At 35.7% G+C, this 18988-nt stretch overlaps 1 protein-coding gene across 23 annotated transcripts in view; it reads left to right on the forward strand.

Moving 5' to 3' along the window:
• LOC116216438 (uncharacterized) overlaps positions 1–18988 on the forward strand; it is a 48274-nt gene that overhangs the window by 5178 nt on the left and 24108 nt on the right. For 4 of the 23 annotated variants that reach the window (XM_085220422.1, XM_085220402.1, XM_085220401.1 and 1 more), the window contains 3 exons: positions 14427–14608; positions 15452–15558; positions 16389–16507. The exons of 3 other annotated variants lie outside the window; for them this stretch is intronic. In XM_085220422.1, the coding sequence (XP_085076548.1) occupies positions 14427–14608; positions 15452–15461 (192 nt within the window). In that variant the 3' untranslated portion in view covers positions 15462–15558; positions 16389–16507. 16 more of the 23 variants (XR_014882342.1, XR_014882341.1, XM_085220410.1 and 13 more) reach the window with 13 other exon arrangements.

Consider the following 18988-nt stretch of genomic DNA (forward strand, 5'->3'; position numbering starts at 1 on the left):
ACCAACCAGGGGAGGTTTTAGAGTAACACAAAGAGCAAGGATTACAATAGAGAGATGCTACTTCTTTGTCTCCCCAGAAGTTTTCCAGCTTCCACTCTTCCTAGAACAAATTACAAGATCCAAGTAGATTTGTTTCATAAAGGAGAATACCATAATGATACCTAAATATTGACTATTTCAGTCTTTTGCCCATTCTTTTTCTCTCCTTGCGTGGATTCCAGGCTTTTCAAATATGTTCTGTTTGATATTCTTGTTTCACTTCCTTTCTTTTATTATCCCAGCTTTTATTTTGGCATCAATTCTGTTTTAACTTCACTGGAAATAAGCACAGTGGGAAGCAAATTCTCTGAGACAATCACTGTCTGTTCCACTTGCGTAAAAAAGCCTAGCAGTTATTATTTTTTTATGTAACTTAGTAAGTTTGATACACTGGAAGTAAAAGTGAAAGATTGTGTGAACTTTATTAAGGTTGCTGTGGTAGTCTTCTTTTCCCCACTGTTATTGCACAGGATGGCAAAAGTGAAACGTTACACTTACACAGCTCCTCCATCCCCCCTCCCCTTTTGGCACCCACCAAAAATGGAGCTGGATTTCAAAAAATGTTATTAATTTCTATTAGCCTCACCTCTGTGCTTGGGAAAATTGTGGAGCAGATCCTCCTAGAAGCTATGTTAAGGTACATACAAGACAAAGATGGTTTGAGACAGCCTGCATGGCTTCACCAAGGGCAGATCTTGCCTGACCAATCTGGTGGCCATACCAGCCTCGGTCGGCGGGTGAGGGGTGATGGATGTCATCTACCTGGACTTCTGCAAAGTCTTTGACTTGGTCCCTCATCACATCCTTCTCTCTAAATTGGGGAGGATTTGAAGGCTGGACTGTTCGATGGACTAGAAATTTGTTGACTGGACACAGCCAAAAGGTTGTGATTAAAGGTACTGTGTCAGAGTAGAGGCTGGTCACAAGCAGTGTCCCTCAGGGGTCACTTGGAGAAGAGAAGGGTCTGGGGACACCTCACTGTGGCCTTCCAATACTTGGAGGGAGCATATAAACAGAAAAGGGAATGGCTGTTTATGAAGGTGGATAGTGATAGGACAAGGGGGATTGGTTTTAAACTGAGACGGGAGGTTTAGGTTAGATGTTAGGAGGAAGTTTTTCACTCAGAGGGTGGTGAAGCACTGGAACAGGTTGCCCAAGGAGGTTGTGGATGCCCCATCCCTGTAGATATTCAAGGCCAGGCTGGATGTGGCTCTGGACAGCCTGGTGTGGTGGTTGGCGACCCTGCACATGGCAGGGGGTTTGAAACTAGATGATCATTGTTGTCCCTTTCAACCCAGGCCATTCTATGACTCTAATTTTTTTTTTTTTTTTTTTTTTTTGCCACTAGGACTACACTGAAATATGAAATATCACATCCCACATCTTTTTAAAAATGCAATAGACTCGCATTCATGGAGTCATCAATGGTTTTTGTAAATAAGACTCCTTTCTCTGCTCCAGATACTTTCATGGAAGAGTAAAAACACAACATGTTTAGGAAATGATGCTTAGCTGAGGAAATGTAGATGAGCAGTATAAAAAGCTGCTTAAGCTACGCACTATCAATCATCAAGCTTATATCAAAATAGTAAAATAGAATCTGAATATTGGAAATATTAATTTGAAGTGTAATTAACAACACTGATGTATGCTTTGCTGTGAGATCAAAAAACATGCTGTTCTTCAAAGCTTATTCAATATTCTTTTCATCCGAGATGCACCAAGATTAGTGTTAATAAATGTAATTGAAAAGAGTTAAACACCTGGAATGCCAATTTTTGAAGCCCTCATGCAAATCCTTTCCAAGTTGGTAGACATTTTCATTTACTTGGAAGATGTATAACACATGGCCTGATTCTCTGCTCCTCAGGTGCTAGAAAAAGTGTGAGAATGTCATGGGCTTATAAGTGATGTAATACACTAAACAGTTGCTTTAGTACACTACATTTGTCATTATCTTAATCTGTTTTGTTTTCTTAATATTGAACATAATGTACATCCCCATTTAAATGTACTAAATAGCATCATATATTGTTAAGAATAAAATGGAAGTGTGTATTATTGCTGGAAGTAAACCAATTCAGTAATAACCCCCTGTTGCTTTAACACTCCACATGATCACACATTGTTTCTATTTCCAACTTATTTTTCATGGTCCTCCTACGAAATACTTTATAAAGACACACACATGATGTTTTTGAGGGGGTTGCTGTCACAATAAAAGATATGTTAGAATGAAAGTTCCTGTATTTTAATTAAGGAAGATTAAGGAAACTTATTCCAGTATAAGAATTCGGCTATAAGAGTTCACAATGTATTATATGGCCAATAATTTTAATAAACAGAAAATTGTAGCCCCTTTTGATACCAGCTGTCATCTTCCAGTCAATATAATTTTAGCAGTAAGTAGTAAGCCTCAGGATCAAGAACTGATGTGTATTTTGTACCCTTAATTTTGAAAGAGTAAATAATTAAAAAAATGTTTTAGTGTAACTTTTAGACTCTTCCAGAACATGAGACTTGGTAGAACCATGTACAGTGATGAACAGTGCTTAAACACCTTGATCTCCAAGAAGACTGGAAAGCAGATCCACCAAGATTAATAAACACTTCTTTTTAGTGCTGTTCTATAATGTTTGCTCAGACTTGAGGGACATTGCAGATGCAACAAATGTCTCTCCTCCTACTTTATGTATATTGCTCATGAGAAAAGGAGGTTATGCTTCTGTTTCTAGAAATTGTTGTTTCTAGAAATTGTATGTGAAATATTTCCTTTATTTAGATAGAACACTGTTAAGGATCTGAGCAGATAAAATATCACGATTTTGCTATCTGTCTGTATCATGATTGAGGATGATGGAGTAGAGGTGGTAATCATTAAATTTTCGTAAAAAATCTCAATGATGTATATGGTTCTACCAAGTCTCATGTTCTGGAAGAGTCTAAAAGTTACCCTAAGACATTTTTTTTTTTTAAGTATTGTGTAATTTAGGTGGTCAACTTCAAAATTTTGGCTTCATTTTTCAGAAAACTGTTTTTTCATTGTTCTAATTTCAAATACATTTGTTTGCACTTCAGTACTGAGCAACCTTATGAAACGGTCTTTGAGTATTACATATGGGATACCTTTTTCCTATTTTAAAAGTTAGTCACAATGTTTCAATCATCTAGTCTGCTCATCTTTCTAACAGCTTATTTTGACCTAGATAATACTAAATTATCTGGTGTCATCTTCATATCCTGACAACTACTAAATATTCTGACATGAGGAAACTTCTACTAAATCCCATTTTTCTGGAATTCACACTACGAGTTGATTTGGAATAGAAACATTCCTTAGTTTTCTTAATTTCTTGTGGCTCTATCAGTATTTTACATAGGTTTCTAATTCTTACTAATAGTTTATGCTAAGACTATGATTTCTAAAATTTCTTTTGGCACTGACTTCTGTGGAATTATGCATTAAATTAGAAGGTAATTCCTCTTTCAAGACTAGATCTAGAATTAATTTCAGCAGCACTTTAAGGTCAGTGTTACATGTACACGTGCTTATTTCTTAATTTATAAAATTAAGAATATATATATTTGAGATATATTCCGAGGTAAAACAGGACTGTAATGCATTAATATATTTACTTTCAAGGTCCATTGATGTTTCTACAATCTGCATAATTAGAGGGAATACTGTCTGACTTAGACATCCCCACAATTATTTTGGAAACATCTAGCATACATGCTTTAACTAACAATCCAATATCTACATTAGAGCAGTCTCAAAGTTGCTTGTTTTGTTTTTGCAAAATCATTCACATTGCAAATTTTTTCATCAGTACATAATCTTTAGTTTTCGTGTGGGGCAATTACTACAATATTAATTCACGTTATATTTCATGTCTGAATCCTTGCGAACACCACAATCATCAAGAGTTATTGTGTGAATTTGTCAGCTTTTATGTTGAGATCTTTTCACTCTTGCTCCAGAATGTGTGCAAATCCCTATGTATTTTGTTCACCTAAGACAATATATTTTTTGCAAAGTTTTTGACATTCTATAAATCAAATTTCAATGATGATAGTTGTTTTGTCTTTTGGTAGTGTAGCTATTTCCAAAATCTTTATATTTACCTTATTGATTCCCTGAAGTATACACTGAATTTCATTTTAGTTGACTCAAATAACAGCGAACAAAAAATAACTTGGGATATGGATTAAGGCTTTTGTTTAATCTTCATGGAACAGCACTGCTAAATTAATTTTATTGATGCACAGGATACACTTTACAAATTTAGATCATGCTTATAGATGGCTTTCCTTTCTTGGTCTGGCATGGCTGCTGTCAGGAGGGTGTTCAGAGAATGCTGAGATTTCAAGAGAAAATTCTAATTGTCATAAAACCCTCTGCCAGTATGAAAAAAACTCCATACACTGTGTAGTTACCCTAAGAGTCTGGTGTGAATGGAATTTCTTGTTTGGATAACTAGGGATGTCTCTTTGTCAATGTGTGCTAGTATTAGTTGGGATAGTGCAGGGACTACTTGTGGGTGGGATTTTTGAAAGGACTCCACCTTATCATAATTTTCCCTGTACTATGACAGTTCTGCTGATATCACTGGCAGCACTGGGTTACAAATAAATCAGGGAGCATATTTTCCATTCCTTCTTTCTTTCCCACTTCCCTCCCTCCCTTCTTCTCTTCTTTTATTTCATTTTATTATATCAATGTATTTTTTTTTCCACTTTTGTAGTGAAACATTGTTCCTCAGCATCTGCCATCTAGCAACATCAGAGCAGTTAAACAAAATGAAACAAAACAAACAAACAAAAAAAACCAGAAGATCCTGTTACAGTTACAAAATAGCTAATATCAAAGGGTAATATAGGTTTAGATTTATGATATGCTTGAGCGAGGTTTTCAGCCTACAACCAGAAATTACTGTTCTTGTCAGTATACACGGCAAAGATAAGCTTGTGCTCCTTTAATTTAGAACAGCCAACTACTCTCAAACAGCAGTGCAGAATTTGAGTGCACAGATAAAACTGAAGATAAATACAAGCAGAGGATCCCAAATTGAGCAATGCTTTCATAAGTTATAAAAACAATTTTAAAATCAATTTGTCATTTGATCAAATTGCACTTCAGGCTTTGGAAGATAGAATTGAAATGCTGAGTCCACTCGAGTTAAAATCCTGCTAACAACAATTCTGCAGCTTGAATCCTATAGTATTTCTATTGAACGTTCAGGATGGTTCTGAAATACAAGCTCTGCACCACAGTACTTTGTAAATTATTTGTGATGATTGCCTTTCTGAACTTCTCTGAAGGGATTTTTTGGGTACTTTTATATGAGATGATTGATCATGGTTTCAGTTGTTAAGATGTGGGTGTGCAACTTGTCATGAAAATGGACAAGTACATATATTGCCATAGCAGCTCCCCTGGAAAAAAAAAAAAACAACAAAACAGTATGACTTTAAACATAGTTGTGAGTGGTGTTTGGGTTTTTGATGGTTTCAGATTTCCACATCCTATCCTTGCTTCAGGGGTGTATCTGAGTTATATCAAAACTCCTTCCCTGAATTCCTTGCAAGTTCTATAAGAGTAGTTGCTGCCATTTGTTTCTAATTGCTACCCACGTTAAACTGCATCATGGGTGTATGTCATTTTGGCTTTCCTAATCTTCACTGAGTGAGGAGGAATTGTTTTGGGCTGCACGATTACTCCAAAAGTCATGCTTCCTATTTATTTCCATGGAAACTACCACAGATACAAAGAGCACTCTTAGCTACAAAACATTATTTTCAGCACTCCCACTACTATTAGTTATGCATTTTTTCCAGCAATTAAAAAGAGCCACTGTTGAAACTCATCACCCACCATTTCTCTGTGTTCATATACACTTTTGGTCTCTATAAATGTTCAACAGGTGTTGATGAATGTCAATGGATGTCACTTCTTCTATGTGGAGGTATTCACTTCCATACCTATGCACCTCCACATTAGGCATCATTCTGTCAGACTGCCTCTCTGCTGCCATCTGTCACGAGTCAACAACATGCAAGGGAATATTGGTGGGAAAGTTCATCCTCTGCAGCCACACCACCAACATCTATCTCTGACACTGTGGGCCAATATAATGAAAGAGGAGATATTACTTTCAGAGCAGCCCTTGTAAAATATGCAGTGTTGTTAACATATAAGTAACAAAACATTTTATTTTTTAACATTTTTCTTAAAACAAACAAACATAAAACTAGTGGAATATTTGACCCTGTTTTTATGAAACAAATTCCTCAAGCTGGTCTGATATAGTGGTTGCAATTCTCAGGAAAGTCTCAAAGCGCTCTTCTATTTTTTGATGAAATTTTATTCTTTGCTTTATCCTTGAAACAGTTGTTCAGATATGTGCGTACTGCCAAAAAGTAATGACAGGAATAAGGTGAGATTGTGAAGGGAAAGATACTTTTCTCTGCTAAGATAGGAATTGTAAAAGTTTGAAGAGACATGAGCAGTATTATTAGTTGAATATTTGGTTGCAAGTCTATACGTTTCATTTGAAAATTTGAAGGTAATGTATTTCTATCAGTTGAAAGTTATGTCACAAGCATAAGTTGATGATTTTTTCAGTAATCTTGAAACCTATTCTCAAATTCCTTCATCAAACCAAAAAGCATAGCCATGTATTCTTTGTTCAGAGCTGTGTTCAGCCAGTGTATCAAAATGCATATAGTTATTTGCTGTCACTTGAGTCAGTGCTGTATAGCACTGCTCTCCCCATGCCCTGATTTTAGTTGACACAGTGTTAATAGCACACTGATGGTTTAGTTGTTGCTGAGTGATGGGTGTGTGCCAGGAGCCCCTCTGGGGGGGAACAGGTGCTGGCTTTATAGAGTGAGGAGTGGGGCAGGCTGCACTGTGAGCTGTGCTGGGCAACATGTGGCCCACGGGTCCTGAGTTGGCCATTCCTGAACTGTATGTTTCCTTTTGCAGTTTCCCTATACACAGGGTAAAGGGCACCTTGGACCCAGCTGCACTTCTAGCAATCTGCACAACTGTCAGGCAGGGCTGAGGCTCTCTTCAGAAGGAAAGACACAGTAAGAACTATGACAGAAATACAGAATCAGAAGAGTGCAGGACAGTACTTCTTTCCATCTGGAGGCAGGACTCTTAAGAGTCACCTCCCAGCAGTTTAGTGTCCCTGTTTTGTGGAGTTCAGAGGCCAGAGCCCTTCCAAAATCTTATATTTGAATCTAGGATACCAGTTCAGATCTAGCTGTAACATCCCACACGTGAAAGGAGGGAAGTGTGACCAGAATCACACATCCTCCCCCACCTCGTTAGATTGAAGTGAAAGTAACATTCTAAGTTCAAACATAACCAACAGTTTTAATGAACATTTCCGTACTAGAATTAACTAATCAAGTATTGGCAGTCTCACAATTATAACTGTCTAAGCTGGGTGGCTAAACTATGTGACTTTATAAGGAATTGAAACAAGACATACTTTACCTAACAACTCTGTGAAAGAGAAAGAAGAGGGACATGGAGCTGTGGGGGAGAAAGAAATCACCAATCTGGGTTCCAGCACTGAACCAGCTAGTGTGACTGAGTGAGGTTCTCAGTCTGTGAGAGTTCTCATCCAGAAGTTCCAAAGTCTCTGTCTCAAAGCCTCAAAGTGCTTCTCTTGGGTATCCCTTTATGCCGCCTAGACTTATGAGGTTAATCATCACCAAGTTGGCCATAAAGTTTGCATTCAAAACTTTGCAGTAAACAAGAGATTTTAGGATAGAGCAAGGCCATGCTGCTGTCCTGTCTACACAGTGCTTCCTCCTCTGACCAGGCCTTCAGTCTTTAACCTGTTGTCATGGCAATGATCTCATCTTTCAAGTGTGAGAAAATTTGAGACATAATACAGATGAAATTTTTTTTTTTTGCTACACCAGCCTCTTACTTAGAAGCTTTTATTCCATATTTTTCGTCCTATAGAGCTATACCTTAAATGGGAACCATAGGAGAATTTCAGTGAATCGTTGTATAATCCCTAGAGAAATATTCTCCTCTGCTTCTGTTTCCATATGGAAGGGTAGTTTTGTGTGCAGTGTAGAATGGGGGCTTTTCAGTGCAACTTGAATACTTGTGCAGGTGCGTGATTTTTCTTAACCTCAGAGATAATACATATTTATTTTCAATAAAACTACATTGAATTGCATCTTTGATTATATGGTCCCTACTGCATGTATGTATAAATATTTCAAAACTACGAAGCAGGAAGCTGGTGAGCAAAGATTTTGCTGAAAGTTATTGCAAAGTAGTATTTATCATTCTATTCAATTAATAACGTGTTTCTCTAACACTGTTGGGGAAAAAAAAAAAGAATATTTTTTGCATCTATATGCTCTCTACTAACAAAATTCTCTTCTGGAATTATATTTTATTTTTTATGTATTTAGCATGGTGGAAAATGAGATTTTTTTGTATACACATTAAATGAATACATTATCAATTATAATACAATTACATTGTTTACAGCAAGTATCATTGCTAGAATCACGATAATATAGTAATCCTGCTTTTAAATCAAGGTATTCTAGAGCTAAAGTAAATCTAAATACTTAAGTCTGCTATTTTTCATGTTTACTTTATGCTATGAGATTAACTTCTTATGCCATGCAAAATAACACGAGATTTTTCAGTATAAGATATTAAGTTGGAAGATAATAATTCATTACATTATTGTCCAATGGTTGTGTCATTTCTGTTGTATAAGAATATATTAAATCAATAGGCATATTTCCTGCTAGTAAGCATATACAGTATCCCTACTCATCTGCCTTGTTCATTGCATACAGAAACTGAGGAATGCTTTTCTTTAAAAAAAAAAAAAAAAAAATGTCTCAATGTACTTTCAATTATACATTAATCTTCTAGCAAATATCTTCAACTTCATAAGGCTATTTCTTAGATTATAAAGATAAGATGACAAGGAGTGTTCTACAATGAATGTTCTTTTTTTACAGAGGGTACTTGCAGTTAAAATTTTCCTTTGGGAACATGCTGCTCACACATATGATGTCTGATTACATCTATTTTTTATTTACTATGTAGATGTGATCTGAGATATAATAAAGATGTAAAATATTAAATCTTCACTCCATAGAATTTCACTAACATATGATATAGGGAAAAAAACACTTTCCTGAATTCTAAATGGCAAAAAAGTTTTTGATTAGCCTGATGACCTAGAACTGAACTTGGAATAAAACTGAAAATGCTGGAGGAAGGCTATGTTCAAACTAAGTGCATATGGTTTTCCATCAAAAATATATTGCTATTGTCCTGATGAACCCATTCTCATTCCAGCTAATGGACCCATGGAAGATGAAGGTGGGGTATGGACATCATTACGGAATGTGTGAATTGCATTCATTGTTCTCACTAGCAGAAGAGGAAAATGATTCTGCAGCTCTACTCAGTGACTAACGTTTGTATTTTCAGAATTCTATTTGTATTTTGAATTTCTTCTGTTGCCAAATTTACTTGAATCTGGCCTCTAAATTAAACAAAGAGTAGGAAGCAGGGAGGGGGCTGACAGATAAGATGAATGGTTAAAACATGCAAATGCATAAGCTTCATTTCCTCAGAAAAATAGAGTAAAAGAATGTCTGCATATACTTGTTTAAGGGCATACTTAGCAGTAGTTTCAGAACCAGCACTAGTTCCCATTAAGAGAGCAGATGCAGAACAAATCACATGATAAAGGCCATTAAATTTCTTTTCATGAGATGTTATTTTGAACTATTGCCACCCAGGGGACACAAGAAAGAAACAGGTAGGGAAAAATGAGAAAGTCCAGTTCTGGAATAAAAGACATGAGAAGAGCACAAAGCTTGTGCAATAGGGCTCGTGTCAGAACTTTCACTGAATGTACTAATGCCAGGGGGTTTACTAATAACAAGGGACTCAAAGGACTAAAGCTTGAAGTTTCAAAGGGAGAAATCACTGGCAGCTCCTGCGAACTTCAGATGAAACTGCATCTGAGAGAAATTAGAATCCATGTAAATGTATGTTTTGTTCTCTTTATCGGTTAGAACAACAAGTTCTCATTGGCAAAAGAAACTCCATGCAAATGGATCCCAAGATCTTTTCCAAACATGTTGCATATCTAACATAAGTACCTGATACTTTCCAAGTTGTGTGCAAATATTAAATAACAGCTTTCATCTGAAAACAATGTCATGTCTTGTTTTGTCGTACTATTAATAGGATGAAATTCTTTAGACAGGTAGACTTAATTTCAGCATGGCCATTTATTTCTGAGTACTTAAATTTAACTTAATGAACATATGAGTAGCAAAAGAAGAGAGAGCTACCCTTCTGTTCAGAAAGATTGGACAGTTAAGACAATGAGGGATATGGATTAGTGACATGGTGATGACTGGACTAGATGATCTTGGTGGTCTCTTCCAACATTAATGATTGTATGATTCTCAGACAAAGAACCTTGTTTAAAAGTGTAGCTTCAACTAGGCCAAAAGCCATACATGATGCATCTTGCCCAGGGACACAGAAAAACTCTGAGTAGTAGAGCTGTGATTAGTAATCTCCCAATGCAGATTCACCAAATGATGGTGAAGACTGCTGAATGCCTTTCTCCCAGTGACACAAAATTACTGTTGATAAACTGGGATACTTTTGGAGAAAGCAGTTGAGATTTTCATACCAAATGATGTGGAAGGAAGACAGAAAGAAACTATGTAAATTAGCCTTCATCCAAGACATTAACTTTCACCTCTATACTGTCAGAGTAACAATGCCACTCTTTAGATAAGACAATAATACTGTCTCATCCTCAATAGACTTAAACACCTGGCATGGATATCACTTCATTAGCAGCTCAGCAGGAAGGCTGCTATCTGCTGAATTTCTACTTGAGTATTCTCTAGAGGGATTTCATCTGAGCACCGAGTCAGCCTGATGCTAAGTATCTTTTGAGATCTGAACTCGCAGCTTGAGGTGACACAGGTACAACTAAACAGTAGTCATGGTTAGGATGTTATTTCTATTTTAAGGGCTTCATTTCTGATGCTTATAACTTTCCAAACCAAACTTTTTCATACTTTTCATATTGAGCTGAAATACTTAAAAATTTTGATTAAATAACTATTTGGTTGCTACTAAGGTATCTGAACATAAGGTTAAAGGGGAATGAGGAAGAATTTTATATTACACAGGTTATGCATTACAAATAACTTTTGTTTCTAGAAATTATCAGTTTAATTAATATTAATGCTGACACAATTCAAGCTATCACAAAGCTTCTATCTCTATCAGATAATAATTACCCCAAATACACTTTGGCTTATCAGAAGAGGCACATTTTTTTTTGTTATCTTTTGTTCTTTTTGCGTTAAAAGAACTCAGTGGAAAAAAAAAACAGAGAATATCTATTTTTGCTAGTGAAGGTGAAAATTGCTTTGCAAACAAACAAAAAATACCCTGGGAAGAGATTTTAGTCCTTCATTAAGATAAATAGTAAAACTGTTTCTATATTATTTTTTACATTTTCTTGTATTCTGCCAGCAGGAGAGCCTGAACACAAAACATTCTATAGTCTCAAACAATCCAAAAATTCCAAGAGTTTCTCTAAATTCTTTTGAAATCAAAGCAAATGTGTAAAAATCTTGTTTTTGAGCTTCAGTAATCCTGAAACAAGGTATTCACCCAAAAATGAGCAGAGAAGACCAAACAGAGGTCTGAAAAAAAAAAAAAAAAGAAAAATTATTTTTTAGGCTGCTTGAAGAGAAGATAATTCTTATATGCTACCTCTCCATCTGAACCACCAGATATATAATTCATTACATACTCCACAGTCCTTCCTGCCTGTTTTCCTGCATCTCCTCAGTCTGCCATATGGCTCTTATGCTCCTTTCAGAGGTTATTTTCTATCCATCTCCCTGCACTGCAAATTGACAATTGTTTTGCCTGGAGGCATGGTGATGGTCTCATTAAAACACCCAGGAAGTCGTGGCTCCTTTGTTAATAGCAGCTGCACTTCCACAAGATATTTGAAAAGGCAGTTATCCAGTTAGCAATGATTCTATCAATATTAATAGAGTATGAAAATCATATTGAAAAAGGAAAAATTCATAGACTTAGCCTTTAATCATGTTTCCATGTAGCAGGCAACTAAAACTCGTTAGGCATGTAATATAAAATCATTATAATTGACAGCACTGCAGCTGCATTCCTGGATCTTAATATACAAAGCTATTTAAAAACTACTGCAGCTTAGACCCTTGTTCACTGCAAAACAAATGCACTCTTATCAGGTTTCTATCTATTTCTTACACTGACATCACAAGGCTACAGACTGTAAAATGTGATCGCTTATAAGATACAAATTAAGACGACCTCTTGAAAGACAATAGTTATATACAGAAAAATATATAGAGAGGAATCACAGCACCTTCCTTCTTTGATAGGTACTTTGAAAGGAATGGATGGCATTCAAAAGTGCTCTGGGAGGGAGACGCTGACAATTTTGTTGTGGATAGATAGGACAGAGAAGCTCTTTGATTAACATGCTCCAGAGTAGCAGGCAGGAGGGAAGATGAGAAATATGAGGACAGTCAAAGATATAACTTCTACTTTTAGGTTGGACTTCTGTGAGGGAGAAGAGTACGCAAGCAAAGTGGAGATGCAGAATAATATGAGTTCATTTCTTGAGTCATGTGTACATTCCATTTCTCTATGACTCCTTGATGACCAGTGGAAGGAAAAAACAAGTTCCAGAAAGTACTAAAGAATTGTTACAGATTCCAGCTTCTGGGAGAAAACAGTGTGGGAGGCATTAACCAAGGAAACAAATGGCTGCTAAAACTCCTGGGCATAGGGATAATCATCATGGGAGAAACACTTCTTAACTGTGCTCCCCATAAAGTACAATTGAAATATGGGATACCCTCACTTCATGCAAGTAGGAAAATTGTCATCCAAAACACGTTAGGGTTTATGTATGACAGCTTTCTCCAATAATTAAAAACCAGAAAAAAATTCCATGTAACCACTAGTTGCAAAATCAGAAAATGTTTTCTTAGCCTAATCATTTATGATTTTTATAGGATTACTATGATTTAACTTCTTATACTGTTGGAGAGGGAAAAGGAGAAATATAGAGATTAAGATGAAGATAATGAAAATTTTAACAATTTTAATTAATTATAATAATTAATTAAATATCATATATATTTAATTAAAAATTAATTAATTATTTAATTTTTTTCTGGACTATGCAACTTGTTAGCCCTTCTGATGTTAGAAACAGTCTTGAGATGCTCTCTCAACCACTGTCAATGTATAGGCTGAGAAATAATTTCTACAAATTTCTACACTTGTCTTTTTATCCAGTTGCAGTTTTGTGCAATATCAGGTGGTCAGATAAAGTGAAACAGATGCTACCTCCCCATATTCACTTGTAACTTAGCATGGGAATCATAATCCCTTCTTGGCTTTTGATTTTCTTTCTGTATAAAACTTTGTTGGAATATAAGTTAGTCCTGGACTGAAAACTATTTAATAATTCAAAACCAAACTCCACATATTGTGCACAATTGTCCCTGTAGATACTGTATATACAGGAATACATTTGCAGACCCTAATAAGCAACAAATTCCATATTTTGGCACTGAGACTGAGTGCTTAGTCAGCCTTGAGCAATCAAAATTCAAATAGATTTATTCTTCTGCTATTATGGTTTGATTTTCTTTTTCTTTTGTTGCTGACTGCTTCACTGACAAGTCAACATAAAAATCAGGTATTTTCACTCTCCTCACACTTTACAGTAAGTTATTTTGCCAGTGAACACATAGCCTGGTAGATTATGATAAAAGAAGGGAAAATGGTTTCAAATTGAAGGAGGATAGATTTAGATTAGATGTCCAGATGAAGTTTTTCACTGAGGGAGTGATGACAGGCAGGCGCAGGCTGCTTAGAAAAACTGTGGATGCCCCATACCTGGAGGTGCTCAAGGCCAGGTTGGAAGGGGCTCTGGGCAACTTGATCTAATCTTGATTCAGTGGTTGGCAACTGCCCACTGCATGAGGGTTGGAACTAGTTGACCTTTCCAACTCAAGCCATTATATAATTCTATAATATGTTATTTTCAGAACATGATTATAAGCTCCACAGTGATTTGAATGGGTCACTGTAGTTAAAACTTTCCTTTTAAACATGCATTCTTTTTTTATTTATATATATACATTATGTATAATTTTATATGATAGGACACCCTACTTGTGGCCTGAAGACAGGACACTTTATTGTAGAAGAATTTGACTAAGTGGTTATCACTGTTGTGATCATTGATGTTTCTTGTTTCACGATCCTCCAGATGAGACTGCAAGATGGACAGACTATTCTGGTAGACCACAATCCTTTCTTCTTGAAATTTTGTGATTTCCACCCAGCATGTAAAAGGAAATATTCCTATCATGTGAGTGAATTCTGCTGCCTACTACTGAATGGTGGGACTATGTATTTCATTGGAGATCCTTGCTTTGGCTTTTTCTTGGAGTAAGTAGTGGTTATGGTAGCACAAGAATTAAGTAGAAAATGAAGCTTACTTATAATTCCAGTTTCTTACATGTAGATAATGCTGTTCTGGGGGGAAAGAATTGAAGAAATAAGCCCAGGATGGACATATTAGAAACTGGAAGATATTTGTATTGAATGATTACACAGAGTAAGCTTCTGTGGACTGAAATATGATTTTGAAATATTGTCATCTTCTAGATGCCTTGTTTCTGAAATATTGGGAAAAGAACTGAGATTTATATGGCTTAAAGCAACATTTAGGAAACAGTTAAGTTTCCCTCTCAATATTCTAGTGTTTGGGAATGGAATTATTCTATTCTGGAACTATATATATAATGGAACTATACTATTCTGATGAAAATATTTTTAGCTTTGAATCGTGATACACAACATATGATAGATTTACTGAGCTCTTTGAAGGTGACAGAACACAGTTGCACTTCAGAAAGGTGTTAAAATATAATGGTATTGAAAGGAGGGGAAAGGACAGAAAGCGTGGAAGACTTTTTTGAATATTGTCAAACTTCTTTAGAAACAATTTGTGCTTCATCATAATGTCTGTTTCTTCCTTGACACTTTCTGATGTATCATTTCTTGCTGTTAATTGCCAGTGAAAAGCATAGAGAAGTGTGAAGCTTTGGAAAATGTGGAGCAACACTCTTTGCGTATTAATTGCTGTTTACAGATACTGTCATATATAATGCACATAGGCTTTTTTTGTGAGTGTTCACTAAAGGAATATCTCAATAAGGTATTAACAATTAGTTTTTCTGCTTGTATATTTGATAAAAATTAAAATGGTCTTTCTCAATTTTCTTACAGCGATATTTAGAATGAGTGTTAGACCAAAACTCTTACAAAACCAGAACTCTTGGATGTCTGTAGCTAACAATAGTCATGGAGGTGAAGTTTATACTTGCATCTAAAAGGTATTTACATATGCAGTTGAAATAGATGATGAAATCTCTGCATAATTTTCCTTGCTTTGTATAAAAGTAGTTTGAAAATACAGCTACCCCAAAGTTTTCAATGTTACTGAGAAATGACAGATAAACAGGATAATTTCATTTTCTCCCTTACTCTTCCAATGTTATTAATGAATGGTGACATAAAATGGAATTAAACTCTAAAGGAGAGTTTAAGGAATAAGTGTAAAAATAACTGGCTTATGTTAATTAAAAGTGAAATAATCCTTATATTATATTATATATTATATTATATTATATAAAATTAAATAAATAATAAATATTAAATATAATAAATAAATAATAAATATTATTTTCTTTTTAAGGTCAGAAATTTCGATGTTAAGCTACCATTCTGGCTTCTCTCTTTAAAATTATATGTATATTTTTGTTTATTTATTTATTTTCATGTTCTGTAGGATTCCTGAACCACTGGTGTGTGTGCTAGTATTTCTTGATTTTGCTGGTGGCAATTTTGTATTATTACGAGACTGATTATAGCCCTAGTGATCCAAAATTCCTTGCAATGTTGTGGCTGCTTACGTTGTGGGTTGTACATAACAGTTTGCTTCCCAGTAGTTTTAAAGAAATCGATTTACTAATCTTCCATATTCTTTTGTAAACTCTGTGATAGCCTGTGTTTTGCAGACAGATGGCATTTCTGCTGTCAAATTCTGGAAATTAATTTTCTAGAAATGCTGAACAACACTTTCTTTTACTATGTAGAATTATAATTATTTTGACCACTGAAAAACTGCCAAACTGGTTTGTAGCTATATTTTTTATCTTTTCAGTGGGGAAAAGGTCTTCTTCTCGGAAAATGTTATAGTGCCAATTCTTGGCAATGAAATGTAAGACCCATTGGATTTCATCTGGTTCAAGTTAATTTTTCAGGAGGATAGCTAGAACAAGAGTAAGTTCTAACTGAGTTTCTTCTAAGATCAGACTGCTCATGAAACAAATTGTCTAGAAATTAACTGCATTAATTGAGAGCTGAATTCCTAGAAGTGGCAAAATACTGACAACATTCACCTGACATTCACCTGGAAAAAACATCTTTTCTATAGAAACCTCTTAAGCCTTTATTGGCTAGTAAACTGCAATGATGCCACTTAGGAGGGCATTGTAAAAATAGTTACTTTTTGGTGGGGAAAAAAAAAAAAAAAAAAAAAAGCAGGAGTCAAATTGTAGCAGATTCTTTCTGGCACTGGAATACAAGATCAGGAAAGAAGACAGAAAATTATTTTCCTGTTGTAGCACATTGTTGTTCCCAGTCACCTGATGTATTGTAAATGGATTTAAGACAAACTGTATTATTTTTTCCCTTCCCTTCCTTTTTTTTTTTCTCTTGCTTGCTACTCAACACTAGCCTTGAAGTGTAAAATTAAGCTGACTCTTATTGCCCTAGTTAAGAAACTTCACAATGCACAAGATGTATCCTCAGCAGTAAGATGGGTTTTCAAATTGAATATAAGGCTCCTGAATGCCACACTAATAGATGTACACTAATAGATGCCTTTATAAAGTCATTAAAATAGCAAATACAAATAAGTGGCATGCATCAGTATTTAATACACATAAGATAATGTTTCATTTCAACTAAAAGTTAAAGAAATGCCTCACAGTCAGTGTTGTGAGGATGACATAATTCTGGAGGAAAAATTAGATTAATCATTCTGTATTTACTTCTGTTGTACACTGATTCATTTTCCATCTTGGTATGTTTGCTAAAAGCATCTATAAACTACAATCATTAAAAAATTTCAGTTTCTATTTCACAAGATTGCCTTTAAGAACAAAAGCTCTCTCTCTCTCTAAAAAAAAAAAAAAAAAAAAAAAAAGATTTTTACATTGTACAATCATCAGCTCCCTCAAAATGAAAGATTAATTGAAAGATTAATCAAAATCTTGTGATACCACCTCTAAACTAAGTCTATGCAACATTATTTAGCCAATTTAAGCCATCTGTAACTACTTTTTTATATGCAGCTGGAGCACAATGAATCTGTTTCCAGAATTTCAATTTAGTTTAAGGATTAAATTTAATTTTAAGATTTCAATTTAATTTTAGGATTTCAGTAAGTGAAGAATCTAGGCAGGATCATGAGATATAATGCTGAGCCAGTAGTTCAATGGGAAATCTCTCATTGACTTTAATAGTATATATTTATGCTCATCATTATTTTGTATTTATATAACTAATCATAACAGTAATAGTATATAACATCAACAGATATATTGGGCTCTGATCCTGAAAAGACTTACATGGCACAGATTCCTGTCACTTAGAGAGAATCCTCTGATCAAGTGAGAGCTAAAACTAATCATTACTAACTTTTTTTTTTCCCTAGAGACAGATGTTGTTTATAAAAAGACCACATAGAGAGTCTTCAGCAAGAGGATTAAGAACATGTGGAAGCGTCTGGCTAACACAATCAAAATCATTTGGTTAAAATTTCACATTCAAATGTTGTGATACAGACAGAAGTATTTAAGAAGCAAGTTAGAATCTTATATGGCATGGATGTGTTATATTTAAAATAAAAATTTATGCAGATGACTCAAGATGGGAGGTAATGTCGATCTGTCTGAGGGTAGAGAGGCCCTTCAGAGGAAACTAGAAAAAGCTGGATTGTTGGGCTGAGGTGAATGGGATGAGGTTCAACAAGGCCAAGTGCCAGATCCTGCACTTTGGCCAGAATAACCCCATGCAATGCTACAGGCATGAGGATGAGTGGGTGGATGACTGTGAAGAGGAAAGGAACCTGCGGGTGTTGGTTGATGCTTGGCTGAACATGAGCCAAGTGTGCCCAGGTGGCCAAGAGGTCCCATGCCTTCCTGGCCTGCATTGGAAATAGTGTGGCCAGCAGGAGCAGGAAGGTAATCATCTCCCTCTACTCAGCTCTGGTGAGGCTGCAGCTTGAGTATTCACCATTTGAGTGAATATATTGAGTATGGAGTTCAGTTTTGGGCCCCTCACTACAAGAAAGACATTGAGACCCTGGAGCATGCCCAGAGAAGGGCAACTGTGGGAGGTCTGGAGCACAAGTCTTATGAGGAGCAGCTGAGGGAGCTGGGATTGTTTAGTCTGGAAAAGAGGAGGCTCAGGGAAGACCTCATTGCACTCTACAACTTCTTGAAGGGAGGTTGTGATGAGGAGGGGTTTGACCTCTTCTCCCGGGCAACAAACAGGACCTGAGGAAATGGCCATAAGTTGTGCCAGAGGAGATTTAGATTAGATAAGGAAAAACTTTTTCTCTTAGGTAGTAGTCAGGCACTGGAATGGCCTTCCCAAGGAGGTGGTGGAGTCACTGTCTTGGTATTTGGATGAGGTGCTACAAGATATGGTTTAGTAACTTGTGGTAGCAACAGTAGTGGGAGGATGGTTGGACTG

This window comes from Meleagris gallopavo, chromosome 3, assembly GCF_905368555.1.
Source record: "Meleagris gallopavo chromosome 3, MGAL_WU_HG_1.1, whole genome shotgun sequence".
Taxonomy (NCBI): Eukaryota; Metazoa; Chordata; class Aves; order Galliformes; family Phasianidae; genus Meleagris; species Meleagris gallopavo.